This window comes from Lissotriton helveticus, chromosome 1_1 (genome assembly GCF_964261635.1).
Source record: "Lissotriton helveticus chromosome 1_1, aLisHel1.1, whole genome shotgun sequence".
NCBI lineage: Eukaryota > Metazoa > Chordata > Amphibia > Caudata > Salamandridae > Lissotriton > Lissotriton helveticus.
The window spans coordinates 1,157,485,261-1,157,507,128 of record NC_136057.1 but is presented as its reverse complement, the minus strand read 5'-3'; the positions used below and the strand labels follow the sequence as shown (position 1 = coordinate 1,157,507,128).

Here is a 21,868-nt window from a genome sequence, read left to right as displayed (position 1 = left end):
CCCTTTTAGACACCCCCAGTTTCTTCAGCCCACTTAAAGTCCTGTAGGCAGCTGATAATCAGTGGAAACTCTTTCAAAGAAAGGAGCACATTACAGGGCCTTTACACAGCCTGCTTCCTAATTGAATCTTTATATATTCTGTTGAATCCTATCCAGAGTTGCCGGCTTTGGTGCTGGGGAACCAGGTTCGAGTCTCTGCATCTGCACATTGCCCTGTGATTCTGGGCAAATCACTTCATCTCCTTGTGCCTACCAAAAATTAAATAATGAATGAATGAAATAGTTTTATAAAGTGCGCCATTACCCTTAGGTGGCTTAGCGCTAAAGGAAGGCAACAAGGCCGACCAGTTGCTAAAAGCGCGACTAACTCTGACAGCAGCTTATTCCGTGGCTTCGGTAAACAGCCAAGTCTTCAGCTGCTTCCTAAATTGCAACAAGGAAGGTTAATTAGGCAGAGTAAGAGGCAGGGAGTTCAACAGTTTTCCTGCACATGTGGAAAACGCTCCACCTCCCCTTCTTGCTTTGTTTGTTCTAGGAATAATGACGGTTCATGAGGAGCTGTATCTGAAATTTCTGCTCGGCATGTACCAAGAGAACTGTTCCTGAAAATACTTTGGACCGGTCCTATGAAGGGCCTTATGGACCAGGCACTTTGCCTTAAAAACAATCATTTTTATCACTGGAAGCCAGTGGAGATGCTGCAGTGAATGGGATATGGGTGAAAACTTGGGAATTTTCAACAACAGTCTTGCCACCACGTTTTTTAAAGATTAGTTTTTTTACCTCAAATTTGAGAGCGCCCAAATACAAGGCATTACAATAATCCACCTTCGAGAACTTGAGAGCCACCATCACTGGTTTTTGCTAGTCAAAGGTAATAAACTGAAAGATTTGTTTTTAAAACCTTCAACACAACAAACCTGAGTGATCGAATTTATGTGCTCAGGAAAAGATAAATCTGAAAGAGACAATAGTTAGAGATTCCTTACCTTTAGAATTACCTCCAGGCGTCCAACTGGAGCCGGAGAATTTTTTTAGTCGGCAGTTCCCCTGTGTGCCAAAAGGTGGCATCAGTCGGCTCCACGTTCATCGTTGGCGTTGTGGTCGCCGATATGAGGTCGTGGTAGCTACTTAGACACCGCCTTCTCGCACTGACGTCAGTTCTTTCTTTTTCCGCACCAGCCAGCGCAGATCTGGAGAGCAGTACCTCCAGTCACTTTTGGAATTACTTTTTTGCGACTTTTGTCTACACCATTTTTTAACTCTATCGACTCCTGGTGCACACAGGGATGTCCAGTTGTCCTCGACCCGCTTCAAGGCTTGCAACAACTGTCACAAGCTGATGTTGGTTACGGATCCGCACCGCGTGTGCCTTTGGTGCCTGGAGTGCGACCTTGATCCCAAGACGTGCTCCAACTGCCGGACCATGAATCCGAAGTCTTTGCAGGAGCAGTCCCGAAAGCTTCTCAAAGCCCGGCAGTCTGCTCCTAGTCGTTCGATGTCCCAGTCGTGTGGGAGGTCAAGGGACTGGTCGCGGAGTCACCACCACTTGTCATCGAAGTCTTCTCACTCCTCGGTAAGTCGAAGCACAAGAAGTAGTCGAAGAAGCATCATTGCTCTTCGACTTCTCCCCGTCTGTTGGCCGATGTGACGAAGGATGCCTACGATTTCCGTCACGGGGCTCTGCGTGCGGAGCCTAGAGGTTGACTCAGTTTCCCTCCTTTTCCGGGAGCTGTCCAGCTTCGGAGTTTCTACGAAGCTATGCATGCTATCTTTGGGCAGCCCAACTCCACCTGTATGCCTTCAGGCCCGGCGGACTCGGCTGGGGGCTCTGGGCCTTCGATGCGCTAGGCTCCGGCCCGGGCACCACAGGGTCCACTTGGATCCAGGCCTGGATCCGGATTGGCGTTGGTCGCCCTTGTAACACCTCACCCGGCGCTGATTCCACCAGCACCACATCCACCCCCGGTTATGTCCCCAGTTTGTGTCAACCCCGGTCTCCACCCTGACTTGGACACGAGCCGGACCGATGCCGGATCCGGCGCGGAGCGGTACTTTTTGTACCTCTGTTCGACCCTGGTGTTCCCTACAGGCCATATTGGCAACCAGAGGAGGGTGAGGAGAACTAGGAGGGCCCTGTAGACCCTTTAGCTGACCAGGTGGATGACCCGGACTGGAGAGAGGAGTTTGGGGAAGCCAGTGGTCTGGATACCTCCCCAAGCCTTGGCATGCTGTCTCTTCCTATTGTGGCTAAGGAGGAGGATGCTTCATACACAATGGTGTTGTGTAGGGCGGCCGAGGCACACAACCTCGAGCTACCTATGGTGGCGGTCAGGACGAATCTACTGACGGAGGTGCTTCAACCTGCAGCGGCCTCTTCGGAGCCCATGCTGCCTTTCAATGAAGCCCTTACTGACATCTTTTTGGGCACTTGGTCCAAGCCCAGCACGGGATCCCATTCTTAGTTCTCTCCCAAAAGGTTTCGAGCATCCATAGCAAATGGTTCGTTTTAATGGATATTGTATGTCACTCATCAAAAGTTAAAAGAATTTAAAGAAATGTACAGAGGGTTAGGATTTGTCTTTAGATGCTTTTGAATGTATGAATGACCAATGCACTTTTTTTTCCTTTTTTTTAGAATTGTGTAGGCAAGTAACACTGATCAAAATAAAATGTTATTATAGTAATCGGGAGACGGATTTCCCTCATGAGTTTTGGAAAAAACTTGTAAATGTTGGATTTTAATGTATACTGGGTCAATTGCATGTGTTACAATACAACAGGATATAAACAGAATTTAAATGGGACTTATGTTTTCTTTCATAAATGTTTAAAGAAAATGCATGGTGCATTTAAAGCACAATAGAGCATGATTTTAAAATGTACTCAGACAGAGGGTGAAATTGTAACAGATTGGTATGAAAGTGGGGATACTCAGACTGATTCAACCACATGCTGAGCCACAATGTAATTGACGTATTCGCTGACATGATTTACTCTGACTTAGGAAATTTTCAGCTTTTCAGAGACGCCTGCCTTGATACATCCTTACCATTAATAATCGTTATTTTTGTATTCCTATAGTATTTTCTGCACCTCTTGTTTATGCCTCAAAACACTGTCCATTTAGGCTACTAGTAGGACCCAGTCTTACAGGGCATGGGTGTAGGTTGTGGTGTCATCTAAAGTTTTGAGTTTTCATATTGTGCGTAGGTCACCCGCGTTAGCTTCAATGTGTTACATAAGCAGGTAAACATGCACTTAAAATGTCAACTGTGTTGCTTTTTGGAGAACCCAAGTTTTTCTTGTATTATCCTTTATGGGGACGAAATCAAAGATTTGTCTGGCAGGACAAAAGAAGGTTCCCCCTGAAGGAGAAATTGTTGGAGTCTGTTGTAGCGCCAATTTAGCCCAACCCCTGGATGCACGGCTAGACCATCAGTTATTAACTTTGTCAACCAAGTTGTGATAGAAGCCCGACCACTGGAGGCCCTTTTTGCACCACCTGTAGAACTATTTGTAGAATGCACCCAGTGATAGCAGAAGCCCCAAGACCATGGAGGCACATTTAGGCCCGGGTAAGATTATTATATTCCCTAGTGATATCAACCTTCGAGGTGTGCACCCTACTACTGCATCCAACCGGTGCTGGAAATGGAACAAATGTACCTCTGAATCCCATACATTAGAGGATAAGGTTAAGGTTTGACAGCTGAAAAGGGGGTGGACATGCAAATGGTGCAATCATGTCAGCAAGGTCAACTATGACAGTAAATCTGTTCTGACTTACCTAATTGCTCATAAACAGGCTACATATTAAAACATCTTACGGAGTTAAGGCATTTTGCTGCAGAAATGTTTGTGTTCCCAGCAATTAGAGGGGATAAAAATGGTAAGATAATAACTGGAGGTTAATGAACTTGCTCGCGATCTTTGTTTTGTCTACACACAGTTGTAGCATAGATGGATATTGTACCTGTTGCACAGGAAAACATAACATACAGGTTGCTGATTTGTACTTTAATGTATATAGCTAATTGGGTTACCTGGTAACAGATCATTATTTTACTTGCAGCTCAAGTTACAATCCTTCTAATATAGCTGAGTCGGCTATAAACTGGCATCAAGGAGCTACAAGCAAACAACAAGGCATAGGTTTAGATCTTTTTTTCCAGTCTTTGGCAATTCTAAGGTTTTTTAAAATACCCCAAACACTGCATTACTTTTTAAATCATTAGTTTGTGTTGCTGCACATCAAGCTCTCAACATATAATGGGTACAAGTATGAATATGTAACTTGTACACCTTGTAACCTTGATTGTCTTATGTAATATTTCGCTCAGGTAAACTTTTACGTCCTTTTCTTCCCCCACATCTTTCTGTAATCTTTGATATGCATATCTCTCACATCTCCGTTCTCTTCACCACTGCCTTTTTGCTCTTTCATTCTTTAAGTATTTTGTCACCTTCCCTTTACCATGCCTCCTCTCTCGCTTCTCACCTGTAAAAACATTTTTTCCGTTCGTGCTATCAATAATTCACAGCTGTGTATTTTGCCTACGCACCCTTGCATATAAAATGCAATTGGTACATCTGTGACCATTGGTCTATGCGCTCTGCAGAGAGGCCAAGGATTGCATGAGCATGAAATCTGAGCACCTTTATGACCCTGTAACTACCACTGTGAGACACCTGCACTGCATTCTGCTTTACTACAGGGCTCCCAACTGTGCCTAGTCATAAATAGCCTTAATCGCCCTGAGCTCACGTTCACAGTTCATAGTTTGTGCTGCACAAGCCTCACATGTTGCATGAAAAAAACCATGGGAACACTACGTCTTGAAAAACCAAATGCACTTCAGCAAGGCAAGATTAAATTAAAATAGGTGAAATAGGGGAAATGTCAACATCGCTGGCCTAGAATGTGTTTTTATAGTCATTGTTGATAAATCGATCGTTGCTTTTGCTCTTAAAGTAAGTTTTTATTTATTCATGGTATATGTACTGATAGGTCACTCAAAATGTCTCAGGTCGCCGAAATAAGGAGTTGGAGCAGCTGCTGTTCAGCGCCTCCATAGAATACGGAGAAAGCTTGTTTCTTTAGAATGGAGCTCTCCGCGGCGGAGCCCCTTGAATTCACAGGCCTTGGGGATAATATATTAGACTGCACACGCTGTGTGAACGACTGCCCTGTCACACAAACACGGAGCATTTCCATTTCTTTTTTCGTTATCCTGCAAACACGTGCAGGAGGCAGAAAGTGGTTGTGAAAGTGTTGGCATAAGTTTTGTACAGTGGAGAGGGGTTGGCCTAACGGCTAAGGCGCTCGACCTCGGACCTGGGGAACTTGGTTCGAGTCTCGGTAACGACGCCAAAAACCCCCTGTGATTCTGAGCAAATCACTTACAGCCTGATTCATCATTCTCCCGTTTTGCGAGCCCCTAATAGCGATTCATAAGGAATCGCTATTAAGGACTTGCAAAACGGGATTCATGTAGGAATTGCAAAAAATATTGCGATTCCTACATGTTCCTTATTTGCGATTAGCAAATTGCTAATCGCAAATAAGGAATAACTCCCCATGCATTCCTATGGGCCTACAGGCCCATAGGAATGAATGGGGAGTTATTCCTTATTTGCGATTAGCAATTAGCTAATCGCAAATAAGGATGCGATTTCAAGGGTGCAGGGGTGTCCAAAGGACACCCTGTAGCACCCCTGAAATGTAATCTACATTGGTGTTGCACACACACATGTGTGTGTGTGTGTAACATGCAACTTAGAAAAATGCATTTAAATGCATTTTTCTAAGTTTTTGCTATTTACCACGAGGTCTGACCTCTCGGTAAATAGCGGCCCAAAATTGCAATTTCGCAATTTTAAAATGATTCATGAATTGCATTTAAGGAATCTCAAATAGAGATTCCTTAAATGCAATTCTTCGCAAATGTGCGAATTCTTTAATAGCGAATTTGGCATTTGGGATGATGAATCCCAAATGCAAAAATTGCACTCGCAAAAGGCAAGATTCTGAGAATCTTGCCCTTTGCAAGTGCAATTTAGCTTGATGAATCAGGCTGTAAATCTCCCCGTGCCTAAAAAAAAAAAAAAAAAAAAAAATGAAAGTGTGTCCTCATGTAACGTAACTGGTGCTATGTAAAGCGCTCTGATAACTGATTCGGTTCGGTTCAAGTTCGCGCTATATAAAACTATAAAATAAAAAAAATAAAAAAATAAAAAAAAAACACGGCTTGCAGGCGCACGTGAAACCTTAATAAAAATATAAATGAACACCCTTCTTGGCGATGAGTGGGCCAGAGGGCTGACTGCCATTGGTGGGCTTCGCCCTCCTAACCGGGTCTTTTGGGCAAGGACATTTTCAGGATTTCCGGGGCGTAGGCTAGGGTGACAAGGCGTCCCCTTTTTGCCAGGACGGTCCCTGTTTTTAACAAGCTGTCCCAGCAAATTTCAAGAAATTGAGCTCACGTCCCGGTTTTTAGAGAGGGTCGACTGAAAATGGTGGGAGGTGTTTTTTTATGTTTTACAAAGCAGGGATAGATAGCAGTTGTTTCAAGAAAGCAATTTAATTAACAGGCAAGCTACTAAAAATTGCTTTTTATGTATGTTCTAATAACAGCCTGTTCTGTAATTCTCTGCTGAGGAGCGCTCTCATCGCTTGAATTAAAATTGTACTCCTTCTATTTTTGTGAAATGTCCTGGTTTTTGGTTTTAAAATTCTGGTCACCCTACCCTAGGCCAAGTTTAATTTGGGGGCTCCTGTTCTGAACATCTTTGAATTCATGCTGTCTTTGGCCAGGTACTGACAGTGCACATGCACACTGGTCCGAATTCTAAATATATTTTTATTTAATATTCATGGGTAGTGATGTGTGTTTTCAACCTTATAATACTGCAGCAACTCATGCATATTATTCCTAATAATCTTTGTGATGCCCTCCGATTTCTCATATGTGAGGTCCTGGTGTGATGTAAAAAAACATTTTTTATGGCTCTTGCATGTTATTGAGAAAAAAAAATGTATCTGCAAAATGTCTGTATTAGGCTCCCAAGTGTATGCAAAAAATTCCTAGGCAGTCTTAATGGTAGACAACAAGTTATTAGACCCAATTATGACTAGGAACAGGCAAACAATAAAAAATATAATCATAAGTAAAAGACAAACATGTTTTTAATATACATAATACAAATCATATAAAGAACTAGCATAGTTCAGATTATATGACAATACAGTAATAAAATTGTATGCAATTGTTACATATAATGACACAATATACACCTTTATAGAATAAATAAAAAGACACCACCAATTATTATTAAGAGGTGTCCACAAACACAATGAAGGAAAGAATACTCGACGCACGTTTCGGCGAGAACGCCTTCTTCAGGAGCCACAAATAACAATCTGTTAAGTAGATATATAGTTTCCTTTGTTGAAGTCGCACTGAACTAAAAAATACAGCTGTGGGGTGTTCCTTCGCTGTATTTCAATAGCTGTCTTTATTGGTTATTTCTTAAAGTGCCAATATTTGATATTCGATATGCGTATATTCGGAGATTGTTAGCGATGTACAAATCATAAGGTCGATAAATCTGAGCAAAAATTAAATATATCTTGTCATTCGTAAGTGTTCCTTCGATAAATGGTCTGTATATAGTCCCAGTCGTGGTGTTTCTATATTTCACAGGATAGTGGCTGATAAGAAGAACACGCTGAAATCCGGATTGCACTTGCGGCGTTACCGTGATGTGGCGTGCCGTCAGTTGAACAAGAATCCATTGTTTTCTCATATTGTATTAGGCTCCCATACATCACCCATATAAAAAATATAGGAAAATGGTATTTAAAGCAATCTTTTTAAGAAACATTCGAGGTCATCAGGGTGACTCCCTGCAGAACGGAGTTAGCTCTATCAGACTTTGCGCTAGGGCCCACTTTGCCCATGCCTTAAAACGTCTCCTTGTTTTTTTCACCACTGGATTGGTATACCATTGGATATCTATGGACGGTTGGGGTTAGGATGAAAATATTGTCTGCGATTCGTATTTTCAATTCAGAGCAGGTCAGTGTGTTTACTTTATTTACTATATGTGCCAACGTCTTAGTTTACTTTGTAAAATCGGATGTGGCCTGCCGTAAAAGGGTTAAAAAATGTCAGTGCATCTTTTAAATCAGAAGCAATATAAAATCACCATCATATTTACGATATAAATCGTTTGTGCCGTTTTTAATCGAATATTAAAAACCAAAATTTTGTTTTAGGACTTTCTGCTCACGCTCATGTTGAACTTCCGTATTATTCCAAGTTTCTCTTGATTGCGGCATACCTGGCATCTTATAACCCGGCGCGGACAGATAAGCGTTTCTTTGTGAAGGTAATTAAAATTTTTAACGTTGGGACTCTGCTCACATCAGTGGTTTTGACTTTTCTTTTCAGTGAGACACAGTTTTGTTTGTCTTGTTTTTACTTGTATTTTTGTGTTCTGTTTTTGTACCCATTATTGAGATTGCTACTGATCTAAACTCCTCACCTGGTTTTATGCAATAAACTCCTCACCTGGTTTTATGCAATAATAATCAAACTCGTTTTACTTCTGGGTCTGCGCAGCCTCTTCCTCAAGATTGATGGAACATCTCCCAACACGGGAAGAGACGATAGCATTTTGCGCTTCAAATAAGAACGTGATAGAAAGACCCTCTCGACGTTCACCACAGCTTGACCCATATTTAATTCTGTGCCTGTTTTCTTAACTGTCACGTATGTGTTTTATACAGGTCCAGATGAATTAAGCATGATGAATTTGCCGTTGTAGGTGCATTAAAAGTACATTTCCTGCATACCCTCGTCTTGCTACACTGTATATTTTGATGCACTGTGACCAGGTGGAAACCTTCCTCCCCCATATGGGTGAACCAACTCATTGTATTCTATGGTCTTGTAGCACTTGTATAGTGCTTATTGCGCTTTGGTGGAGCACGGGAGCACTTACCCACGTGTTTAGTAAGCCACATCTTGTAGAGTGTGTGGTTGAGAGGCTTTTGTGTTTGTGTCTAATTTATATGGGAAGTGTTGTAATTGTATTTATCTAGTGCTTACTAACACGGAAGAGGTGTCCAAGTACTCCCGCACCCTGGTTGATACGCCGGTTCTGCTATGGTCAGACAGGAGATGCGTCAAAATCCGTGTTACAAGTATCTGGGTCACCTCCAGTGACCCCAGGCACAAGAGCAGGGGTAGAGACTTTAATATCCCTGTGTCGAGCAAAAGGAGGCAAGCCAACAAGTCCAGCTCTACTTCAGCAGAGTCCGAGAGCAGCAGGGCAACAAAAAGAAAAACAGGCCTTCCAGATCTGCAGTCCAGTCCAGTTGAGTACTTTGAGCAGCACAGCAGTTCTTCTGACATAGGTTCACTTGTAAATCCAGATGTGTCTGTTTTGGTGGGGTCAGAAACCCAGCACCTATACCCAAATGTGCCTTTGAGGTGGGGAAGACTTCAGGCCTGGGAATGGGCCACAGAGCGGTGTCTGCTTAGATGGACATAACCTGAATGGCACCATTCTGGTGATCCTGGGGAATGTGTTTGAATGCTTCCCCCGTAAGCGGAAAAAAAGCTGCTCTTGCTCCAAGAAGTCCAGGGCTGGATGGCAGGAGGTGACCGCAGTGTCGGACCCGGCTACGGGAGAGGGTGAATAGCCAGCAAGATAGCTAGCCTCGGACAAAAACTTGTCAAATACTCCAATGATCTTACGCTCGTTTGATGATGTCTTGGCCTCTTCTTCCTCTCAACTCTCCCACCTCCTTGATCAATTCCCCTTTGAGTCCTTTGATTTTTGTTCTCCCTGCACATTGGTCATGGACCGGGGCACCTGAGGGTATAGGGGGCGGAATTATTGCCCCCTTACTGTTAACTGAAACATATACTGCCTGTTAGTTGTTGGTAACTGCCAGTTTCGCTTTCATGCCTTTGGGGGTGTCACTGTCTTGACCACCTTGGTCTTACTGTTTATTATCCCACCTCTATATAACTATTTAAATGCTGTTGAGAATCAGATCCTTCTTATTGTGCTCTTTGAGACCACAAATGTTTCCACCATTTTACTCCGTTTCTAGGGTAGTTTAAGGGTGACCGATGCTTCCAGTGAAGAAGTCTGGGGTGGGTTGTTTTGGGGTGACTAGGGGGACGACGACAGTTGAACCTAGAGGCTTGGATTGTTGTCTAACCATGTTATTCCTTTTCAGTTTGTCCGCGGCAAACACTATAAAAGTTTATATATGTTTCCAAACTGTGCTTCCTTTAACTCCACTAACTATTCATGGTTTCTGGCAGGGTCCCCTCACATCCCTCACAATCTGCCATGGCCCCCACCTAAACTAAAAGTTGTCTCCTGGAACATCAATAGCCTCCTAGACTGGATCAAACACTCCACAGTACTACGGTACCTTAAGCGGTGCAAACCAGCAGTTGTTTTATTACAGGAGACTGGGCACACAATGCGCCTTTCTTAGACGATTTGAGTATGACAGGATTTTTCACTCCAGGTTTACGTGAGGCTCCAGAGGGGTAGCCACACAGCGGCATAAATCATTTCCACTGACAGTTGTTAGACTTGTAGATTCTATGGGGTGCTATGTGGGAGTCGATGGCCGTTTGTAAGCCAGGCTATACATTTTTGTATCCTGCTAGGTCCCTTAACCGCTGTTGCAACCTACTCTCCTCTAGCTAAGATCCTTTATCTTGACCCTTCCTTCGGGGGTTTACTGTGGTTGGCGGGGACTTTAATGCAGTTCCCCACCCCTAACTTAATGCCTCGACAGACCCCCTATCCTGGCTGGTGCACTCGCTCGAATTGCTTGCCTTTCTAGGCTCCTGACATCCCGCTATCTGGGCCTACACCCATCTTTCAGCGGATCATGATGCGAAATTGCGCATTGATTTATTATGGTTCCCGGTGGCAGAACTTCTTGCTGTTCAGTCAATACGGATCTTCCCGTGTGGCATCTCGGATCTTGCCCCACTCTTTCTGGAATGAGGGACTTAACCTGGCACTCTCCGTCAAGCTTGGAGATTCAGTGCCTGGCACTTAAAGACCCCTGCGTGCATCGCCTTTGGGGAAGACCTGCAAACCTCTTTTAGAATTAATGTGGTCTCTGTGTCATCGGCGGTTACGCTGTGGGCGTCGTATAAGCCCTCCTTGAGGGGTCATCTCAAGGGTTATGTACGTTGCTGTTAGGCAGACAATTAACTCAGACTACGGACCTGGAGAGTCAGATACTGTGCTTGGAGGGTGACTTGCGTGATCAGGACAAAGATGAAACTCGTAGTCTCCTGGCTGTAGCCAGTACTGAATTATGTCCGAATTCCCTCGAGGAGGCGAACCCATGCTGGAGGGCCTCCACACATAGAATGTATGAGTCTGGTGAGAAGTACTTCAAATTGTTACATTGGTTGGCGACCTGGGTTATTTCTGATAGGGTGGTGCCGGCGGTCCGAGATTCGACCTGGCACCCTCTTGGAGAAACTCTCTGATATTGCTTTTGCCTTTGCTGATTTTTACTGAACTTTGTACTCTTGGCACCTCCCCGCCTTCACCGAAAGTAACCAACCCCTTTTTAGATAGCATCCTGCTGCCGTCCATTCAGTACTCCTTAACTCAAGAGTTGGTCCAGGCCCTCACTGTCGGGGAAATAGACGCTGGTGTGCGCACTGCTGCATTCTGGGAAGTCGGCAGGGCCGGACGGCTACCTTATTGAATAAAGTAAACAATTCTGAGATACCCTGACACCCCATCTAATACATTTCTACACAACCAAGATACAGCAGGGCTTCTTAACCTCGGAGGTGGACTGTGCCACTATAGTGATCCTTTCTAAGGAGGTTCTTCCTTGAGCCAGTGCTCGACTTAACACCCCATTTCCCTCATTAACGCTGATGTTAAGATCTATGCGAAAGCCCAGGCTACTCGCTTGGCTCTGGTTCTACCCTATATTTCAGTTTGGATTGATGCCGTCCCGAATCACACGCCACTGCATTCAGAGGGTACCCTCCGCTTTATCCCGGACACAGGACCACGATGGACATCTGGCCCTTTTGCTTGTAGATTTCACCCAGGCCTCTGATATGGTATCTTGGGACTTCTTGAACAGGGTCCTGGTGTGAGCGGGGTTAGGAGATGCATTCCTTCGAATGGTCTGCCACCTTTACTGCAAGCCTACTGCCCAAGACCAAGCAAATGGTGATCTATCCTCTTCCTTTCCCATCAGAAAGGGTACGCGCCAGGGCTGTCCACTTTCCCCATTGCTATTTCCTATCCCGATAGAACCCCAGGCTTGTTTTATAAGCTGTGATGCCCAGATATGGGCCTGGCGCTGGGGGAATGGTTTTGAAGACCGGATTGCACTTTATGCAGACAACATTCTTTTGTGTCTGAAGGATCCCCTGCTCTTGGGATCCCGGTGTCTACAATTCCTTCGTCTGTATGTTGAGACATCAGGTCATTGGATTAACTAAGGCAGACTCCGTCTGGTGGAGGTAAAGGGAGATGCTAAGATGCAGCTTTGGTGCCCGAATATTCCCACTCGCTGCAATTCTTTTAAATATCTGGGATTCACATGTCCTGCCCCCACCCTCCTCCAGATATAGCTTGGGCTCTCTATTTTTAAGGACTTGCTTGATTGAGATTTTGGCAGCTGTGCCACCCTCCTACTAAATCCACTGAGACACATCACCCTCTTTAAGGTGATGTGTTTACTACGCGATCTATAAATCTTAGGTAATTATTCCCATCCTATCACTTGCAAATGGTTCAGCTCCTTGATCTCTAAAATCACAAACTTTGTATAGGCGGGAGGTAGACTCAAGGTAGCTTTCCAATTGGCACTCCAATCCCCTTTTGATGGCAGTCTTAGTCTGTCAGACATTAATCTTTATTATTTGTCAGCACATCTGGTTCCTATTAATGAGTGTTTAACTGGGGTGACCCAGCATGTCGCCTAGAAATCTATATAGTGAGTCTTGATGGTCTTGCAGATCTCATGTATGGGGGGCATCTGCCTTCAACACTTCCCTCTTGTACACATATGTCTATTACCTGCTGGGATCACCGACTCCCTGAGATGACGCCTCTGTGCGGGCTACTTGGCTCAATCAACTCTGTACCTTGGAAGGCTTTGCCCCCGTGGATCGGATTGGGATCTCTTATCTGGTAGAAGTACATAAAGGGAGACACCTAGGGACCGATTACGATGTGGTTGTGAAAGGCTCCTCCCCTCGTTCGAAGCCTTTATGACACCATTGTAATATGACAGTCGGATTCCTCATTACAATGGAGGTGGTCGGAAAGGAATCCGTCGGCCAGTCGGAATGTGGCCTGTAATCCCAAGAATGTCTCTTTCTGCCCTTGCGATTACGATGTCTGGTGTTGGCATCCTTTCTGTGCAGGCCTTTCCGACACAGAAAGGCTGTCTGAACTTTCGTTTGGCCCCCAGCAGGGCCCCCTTGGGTGCACGGCCTCCCTGTTGATGCCTGCACCCCGTGACACCTTGAAGGGCCTGCCACAGAGTGCAGGGATGAACTGCACCTCCTATTTTACAATTGCAGCATGCATTCTGTCCGGTTTATGACCAGAATGCATGCTCCCATCGTAAAATTCAGGAATGCGACCAAATTGTTGCATCCTGATGGGCTGGTCGAGACCAATGACCGGGTGTCGGTCGGACCCATGACCAAGACTATGCCGCGCGGAGGCAATTCTGCCTGACATCGTAATCAGCCCCCTAGTGTCTTTTCAGGATCTGAAGGATCGATATGCACAGGCCAACTCAGTTTTTAAGTTTCCTTCAGTTACGGCACGCCTTGCTAGCCCATAACATCCCAGACACCCCGCTGCCTGAATATAACCCAGTTGGGGCAAAAATCTTCCTAGGATGCCTGGGTAAGCGTGCCATTTCATTGCTCTACCGCTCACTAGTCATCCATGCCCTGGACGGCATTGGGTGCACTAGGCAGAGGTGACTTTCTTGGGTGGGGAAGCTGTATGAGGAAGAGTGGAGGGAGGCATGTATAGCACCCCGGGAACTGGTGATTTCCTTATGGCTGTGAATGGTTCAATTCAATTCTCAACTTCTCCCTTCACAGCACTTGCAGCACATTTCATCCACTGCCCAGACCACATACACGAGATGTACACTTCCAGCTGCAGTTTCTTTTCATGTAGCGTGGGACTGTCCGGTACTGCATCCCTTCTGAGACAGGCTGGGTCAGGAATTTTCAGCCGTCTTAGGACACCCTCTAGGTCTAACTCACTATGCTGTTCTGTTGGGGCTGGTGGAGGAGTTTGGGGGCCCGCAAGCTGAACATATCTTCCTTGGGGTGGCCTGTTTGGTAGCCAAGAGGGATGTAGCGTACACATGGAAACAGCGGAGGCCACCCACAATTAATTGTTGGTGAAGGTGGACTTGTGTGCACATCAGGAGAAATGTATGTTCGAGGCATGTGAGCTATAGATCACATGCTGTGCATAGCTCACCATCTAGTGTTGGGTCTGTATGTTTGCACTTAGTTTTTGTTAGAAGAAGTCTTTACCAGTCATGAGGTAGGTGGCTCCTCCTTTCAGTGATAGTGCACACGGGCATCGACTCCATTGTTCGATTGTTTTTTCCGCCATCGTGTTCGAATGTGAATTGCTGCGCTCCCGTTCGGCACTGTTTCTTGTGTTCCCTTCGGCGCGCAAGCCACTACCCTCAACGGTATTGTTTCTTGATCGTGTTTCCTATTCTCAGCATATCGTTTCAAACCACAAATCTTCGATCGGAAAACTCGTGGATGGCCTTTGGGCCTATCTGTGCTGGGCTCACTAGCATTCGATGGAAGGGACTCCATTCAAGCTCTGCCCCGGGTGTTGCGCCAAGTTTCCGCGCACCGACCTGCATGAAGTGTACAATCTCGGTTTGTCCCCAGAACAGGACAAGAAAGACTGTGACGTGTGCCTATCGTTTCAATCAAAGAAAGCGTTCCATGACAGTCTGGCTTGACGTCACGAAATGCAGCAACAAGGCTGCTCTGTACCAGACATCTTCGGAGAAGATTCCGACCAAGAACACGCTTAAGGAGCCAAGAAGAAGAACATGTCTCCGTGTCCAAAGTCGACTCCGACATAGAAGAAGAAGTGCAAGTTACACCGGGTCGGCGTACCGTGAATACAGGAGCCCCCTTGCCCCAGCTACCAAAAAGTAAAAAGGTTCCAGCCCTTCCTCTATCTTTGGGCCAAGGTCGGCGCCAAGAAAGTTTTGAGCACCCCGCCCGCGGGCCCGGCACCAAAACACAAAGAAAAGCCTTCTGGCTCAGGATTGAGTCTGCCCCCTAGCGGCACCGAACCAATATCATCGGCGATGAAAACCAAGCATGTCTATCCTCCATCTTTGTCCAAGACTAAATCTTCAGTGCCGAAGAGTTCGGAGCCGAAACTCTTGACGCCAAAAACTAGAGAAAAAGACTCAAACAAAAGATTTTCGGTCCGATGTTCCACCTCCGGATCCGAAACAAACAAAAATAACTTATAAACCCAGATACTGGACATCTTCATGACAAATTACCTGATAAAAGGAAAATGGCACATCAGGATGAACATCATATACCTCTAAATAAAAGGAATATGGGTACAAACCCATCACCACCTGATATTTCACCTCCTTCATCTACTAATCCTCACCTACTTATTACCCTCACTAATTCACCACCACCACTATCACCTGACCCTCAAGATGAGGGGGGTGGGGATGACAGCTGGCCACATGATGCTGATCCATGGGAAAATTATAATACCGATCCACATACATACACTGATCCTGATTTGTATCCATATAGGCCATCACCTCCTGATGACATTATAGGTTATATTGAGCTTTGTAATAGGGCAGCTCACTATCATGGGGTGGAATTACATGAAGACATTTTAGAGGAGGACTTCTTCTTCGAGATATTACGCTCCAGTCAAAAAACACACAATTTACCTATGCTTAAGTATGCAGATTAGGTTTTCAAAGACCGTGTCAGGACAAGAATAATCAGGCCCATGGTAGAGAAAAAATATAAACCAGCACCCACTGACCCTTCTTACATTAAAGGTCAACTGCCCTTAGACTCTTTGGTGGTCTCAAATGCTCGTAAAAGAGCAAATTCACAAACTGGTGAGGCACCGCCTTCTGATAAAGAGTCCAAGTTAATTGATGCCTCTGGTTAAAAGAGTAGCTTCTCAGGTAGCTAATCATTGGTGCATTGCCAATGCTCAGGCTTTTCTAGGCAGATATGATAGAGATCATTATGATGAGTTGGAAACACGTATCCAATATCTGCCTGATGAGCATAAAGATAAGACAAATGATCTTATACAAGAAGGAAAACTCCTTACCAACACCTCCATCAAATGTGCATTAGGTGCAACAGACACAGCAGCACGTGTGGTAAACACAAGCATGTTGCTACGCAGACACGCATGGTTAAGAATATCCGGTTTCAAACCTGAGGTACAGTCCTCTATTCTTAATCAACCTTTTGACAAAGAACACCTACATTTTAGAGGAGGTTTTAGAGGAAACAATGGTAAGGGAAGATGCAGAGGGTAACGCCACATGCACCTCCCCCGCTAATAACAAACAGTGACTTTCTTCCACTACCCTCCGATCATTCCACTCCTGTCAGGAGACTTCTCTCAATTTCTCCCTCTCTGGAACACCATCACCTCAGACAAATGGGTTCTACACATTATCCAATATGGTTACTGCCTGGAACCTAGACATTCCCCCAAACATTCTTCCAAGAACACATGCAATGTCACAGAAACATCTCACCTTTCTTGTAAAAGAGGTTCAATCTCTGTTAGAAAAAGGAGCAATAGTCAGTCCCATTAGAACATCAAGGAACTGCAGTCCACTACCTATACTTCTTAATTCCCAAGAAGGACGGATCTCTCGGGCCTATACTGCATCTGAGAACTTAATTTATAGGTTCAATTAGACCACTTTCACATGGTCACTCTACAACAAGAACTTCCACTCCTTCAACAAGGCGACTTCCTGTTCACTCTGGACTCAAAGGACGCCTATTTCTATATACCAATACATCCTGCTCGTCGCAAATACCTAAGGTTTGTGGTAGCTGGACAGCATTATAAGTTCAAGGTGCTCCTATTTGGAGCAACAACCGCACCCAGAGTTTTCACCAAGTGCTTAGCAATAGTCACAGCTCACCTTCGAAGACAACACATTCACATCTTCCCATATCTGGACAACTGGCTCATAAAAGCCAGCTCATAAAAAAAGCTGTCTCCATCACACTCACAAAACTGTGCAGTTGCTCCACAATCTTGGATTCACAGTAAACCTGCCCAAGTCTCATCTGCAACCATCCAACACACAGGTGTATCTGGGAGCCACAATAGATAGACAAAAGGCTTTGGCCTACCCCAATCTGGCCAGAATCCACAACATGCAGGCTCTGCCAGTTTCAGCCTCATCACTCATTACCAGCTCGAGTGTTCATGCAGTTACTAGGAATTATGGCGTCTTGCATACTAATAGTCCCTTACGCAAGACTTCACACGCGTCCCCTTCAAGAGTGATTAGCACATCAATGGAACCAGGCTCAGGGTCAGTTATCAGCTCTAGTGTTGGTGGATGGCCGCACCCATTGCTCTCTGCAGTGGTGGAATACACAAAACCTTTCAAAAGGGCAGCCTTTCATCGACCCGGTTCCACAGATAGTGCTAACAGCAGACTCCTCGCTCACTGGTTGGGGAACTCATCTCCAAACAAATACAATTCAGAGCATGTGGATCCTGCAGCAAAAACCGCTCCAGATAAACCATCTAGAGCTGCTAGCAATTTTTCTAGCGCTCAAAGCGTTTTACGTTTATCTAGTAGGCGGAGCTGTCCTGATCTGTACAGACAACATGACAGCAATGTACTACATACAAAAACAAGGGGGACACACACTCCAGCTGTCACAACTAGCACAAACCATCTGGACATGGGCCACACTTCACAGAATGTTTCTCGTGGCAGAACACCTTCAAGGAGTAAACCATCAGATTGCAGATCTGCTCAGTCGTCAAAGACAACAGATCCTTGAATGGGAACTCCACCCTCAAGTTCTTCTTCCATTCTTTCAAATGTGGGGCTGTCCAGACATAGATCTGTTTGCCACAAACCTAAATGCAAAATTCCCAAACTTCGCATCCAGACATCCATACCCATTGTCCAAGGACAATGCACAATAAATGAATTGGTCAGGGATATTTGCCTAAGCTTTTCCGCCTCTCCCACTCATTCCATGAGTGTTTCGGAAGCTCAGACAGGTGTCACTGACATTAATCCTAGTTGCTCCCACATGAGCTCGACAACCCTGGTTCACAACCCTGTTGGAGCTTTCAGTAGTTCCTCACCAAAAACTATACCTCACTCTCAATATGCTAACTCAGAGCCATGGAGAAATAAGACATCCAGATCCCAGTCATCTCAACCTAGCGATCTGGCACCTGAAATCTTAGAGTTTGGCTACCTTAATCTTCGGCCAGACTGTATAAATATTATCAAAGAGGCTAGACATCCTACCACAAGAGCATGCTATGCAGCAAAGTGGAAGTGATTTGTTATATACTGCAATAACAATCTTATAGATCCACTGGATGCTTCAGTTCGAAACATAATTTGCTATTTTCTACATCTGCAGCGTTCCAATTTAACTTACTCTTCCATACGTTTACATCTTGCTGCAATAGCTGCATACCTACAGAACAGACATCATCAGTCTCTTTTTAGAGTGCCTATCATCAAAGCATTTATGGATGGACTTAAAAGAATCATTCCTCCAAGACTTCCACCTGCTTCAGTGTGGAATCTCGACATTGTCCTCACCAGGCTAATGAGTCCACCCATTGAACCATTGCATAAATGTGAAATACAATTTCTTACTTGGAATGTAGCTTTCCTCATAGCTATCACATCGCTGAGAAGAGTGGGTGGGCTTCAGGTACTAACCATGAAAGAACCATTCTTACAAATACGTAAAAATAAAGTGATTCTGTGGAGCAACCCTAAATTTCTACCAAAAGTCATTTCTGCCTTTCATATCAACCAATCTGTTGAGTTGCGTGTGTTCTTCCCTCAACCGGATTCTGTGACAGAACATGCTTTACACACTTTAGATGTGAAAAGGGCTATCCTTTACGATATAGAAAGGACAAAACCTTTCAGCAAAACAAAACAACTATTTGTGGCTTTTGCTCCACCACATAAAGGCAATCCAATATCAAAGTCAGGCATCGCAAGGTGGATAGTCAAATGCATTCAGATATGTTATGCAAAAGCTTAAAGAACTTAAACAATTCCCCCTAGAGCACACTCTACTCGCAAACTAGGACCTTCTATGGCATTTCTAGGAAACATACCCATAGATGATATCTGTAAAGCTGCAACATGGTCTACACCTCACACATTTATAAAACACTACTGTGTAGATGTGTTAGCAAGACAGCAAGCTAGTGTGGTCCAAGCAGGTTTACGTACACTATTTCAAACCACTGCAACAGCTACAGGTTAGCCACTCCTTTGGGAGAAAACTGCTTTGTAGTCTATGCATAGCATGTGATCTACAGCTCACATGCCTCGAACGGAAAATGCTACTTACCCAGTATGCATCTGTTCTTGGTATGTAGAGATGTAGAGTCACATGCTGTTCATAGCCCTCCATCTAGTGTTGGGTCAGTATGTTTGCACTTTGTTTTTGTTCGAAGAGGTGCATACTGGGTAAGTAGCATTTTCCTTTCATTGCACGTGGTTGCCCCCAAAAACATATACGGGTGTGGGGGAAATGGTGTAGCTACTATGGTCTAGCGATGTGAACTACTGTTACCATGCCATGATGATGCTATATCTCATTGTAATATCTCATGCACAGGTTTCTTTTCTTGTGCTGGTGTCTGCATTGCTGCTGCAAAACGTTCAATATAGTTTGTTATACAAAAACAAAATGGCCTGACCTAACTCATACCTGTGAGGCATGATGAGATACAGGTGTATTGTGTGTTTCTTACAGGCACAGTGACAGTTTTTCTCTTCTTTGCATTTCGGTCTATTGGCTAACAATTTCTCATATTCCCTTTCCTTTTGTTTTGTGAAAGATTTTCTATGGTAACTTATATTTGTGACCCATTTCTATGTAATTCACTTCTTTTTAAAGTGAACAATTCAATGAAATCTGGCCATTTTTAGCCTTTCTTCAGGCTGCAAACATCTATGTAATGTTTTATGGTACAAGGTTTGTTATATGTATATGTTAAAATTACAAGTGCTCCGGGATCCCCGCCCATGGGCATGGCTATTCAATTTCTTAGAGAACTAGGATTACAGATGAATAACTTCCTTCTTAGGCTAAGATTGGGAGGTGTTTTGGGAGGTATGTCTGGTAAGGGTGTGGGCTGAAGTTGCAGTAAATGGCAGTGATTTTGTTGCTGAAGAACTAAGCGACATTGTTGCAGGGGTAGTACAAAGAGTAGCCTTGAGAAATATTAAGAGCTTTGCTTTCTACTTGTTTCTGATGAGTACTTTGTCATCCCGGGTCGCCATCTACTAAGTTCTGCATGCTTTGTCCACTTGATTAAACAAAATGAATGCTGTAGTATCACCATGCGTGTTACGTTCTAGTCGTGCCTGATGTTTGATTACATTGATCATTATGACTTTATTACATCTGTGTTTAACATTGCATTCTTTCTTTTCTGCTTTAGCATCACGGCAAAATTAAGAAGACCAATTTCCTGAAAAAGCATGAAAAGGTACATAAACAAAATAGAATTCTCATATGTTACATAACCTGTTGCAAACAAAAAAATTGTTTATAAAAAAATCCGTTAGAAGTACAATTTTCAAGTCCATTCTTATGTGGCCATAAAAGAGTTGCCATACATTTTTTGAGTAGTTTACATTTTAGAATATGTGCACTTATCTAATACAAACTATTGTAATTATGAAACCAATTTTGCACAAAATTGTTTCTTTAGTAGGGAGGCAACTTTCATACTATTAGACTTTTATCCTCCTCCTAACCCCAGAAAAGAATTTAACGTGAAATGTCTTGTTACTTACCGGTAATCTTCATTACCCTGATTAGGGTCCTCCCCGTCCTTACAACATGAGGCAGTCCTGCCTCCACCCAGCCAATCACAACGCCAGTATTCAAAACCTTACATACGCCCCTCTGACCTACCGCCATGCCTGTTATCAACAAGACTCCGACACAAACACAGCGGGAGGGCCAGAGGGTAGAGGACTGGGACGGGGAGGACCTTAATCGGGGTATTGAAGATTACCGTTAAGTAACAAGACATTACCTCCTCATGGGTTCTCCCAGTCCTTACAACGTGAGGAACTCACAAGCCGAGAACCAACAAAAAATACAGGACACCAAGGATCCATGCAAAGCACAAATCTGTAAAGATCAACAAACAGCAACGTTCAAGACGCCAACAGAAAAACAGCCAGCAGAGGCATGTAAAACATCAAGCCAATAAGGTAGCACAAATACGTGACGGGACAGCCAGGTGGCCGCCAAACAAACCTCTGGATAGAAACCCCTGCCGCCCCAGACCAGGAAGCAGACACAGAACGCGTCAAACGACCAAGCACCAGAGACTGAGGAGGCAGGTCCAAAGGACTGAAAAGGCAGGCAGACCGCCAAACGCACACACCGACCAACCGTAGAATCAGAAACCACATCCCCCAATCCACACCCTCACAGGAGACAAACCGAGTAGGGGAAAACCGAAAACTCCAGGGAACGATGGAGGGAAATACCGG

The 21,868-nt window shown here is 44.4% G+C and overlaps 1 protein-coding gene across 1 annotated transcript in view; it reads left to right on the top strand.

Annotated features, from left to right (window-relative positions):
• Positions 1-21,868, top strand: part of ORC5 (origin recognition complex subunit 5) — a 401,683-nt gene that overhangs the window by 216,345 nt on the left and 163,470 nt on the right. Inside the window, exons 10-11 of the mRNA XM_078679036.1 lie at positions 8,282-8,394; positions 20,800-20,847. Of these exons, the coding sequence (XP_078535162.1) occupies positions 8,282-8,394; positions 20,800-20,847 (161 nt within the window). The remainder of the gene's footprint in view (positions 1-8,281; positions 8,395-20,799; positions 20,848-21,868) is intronic.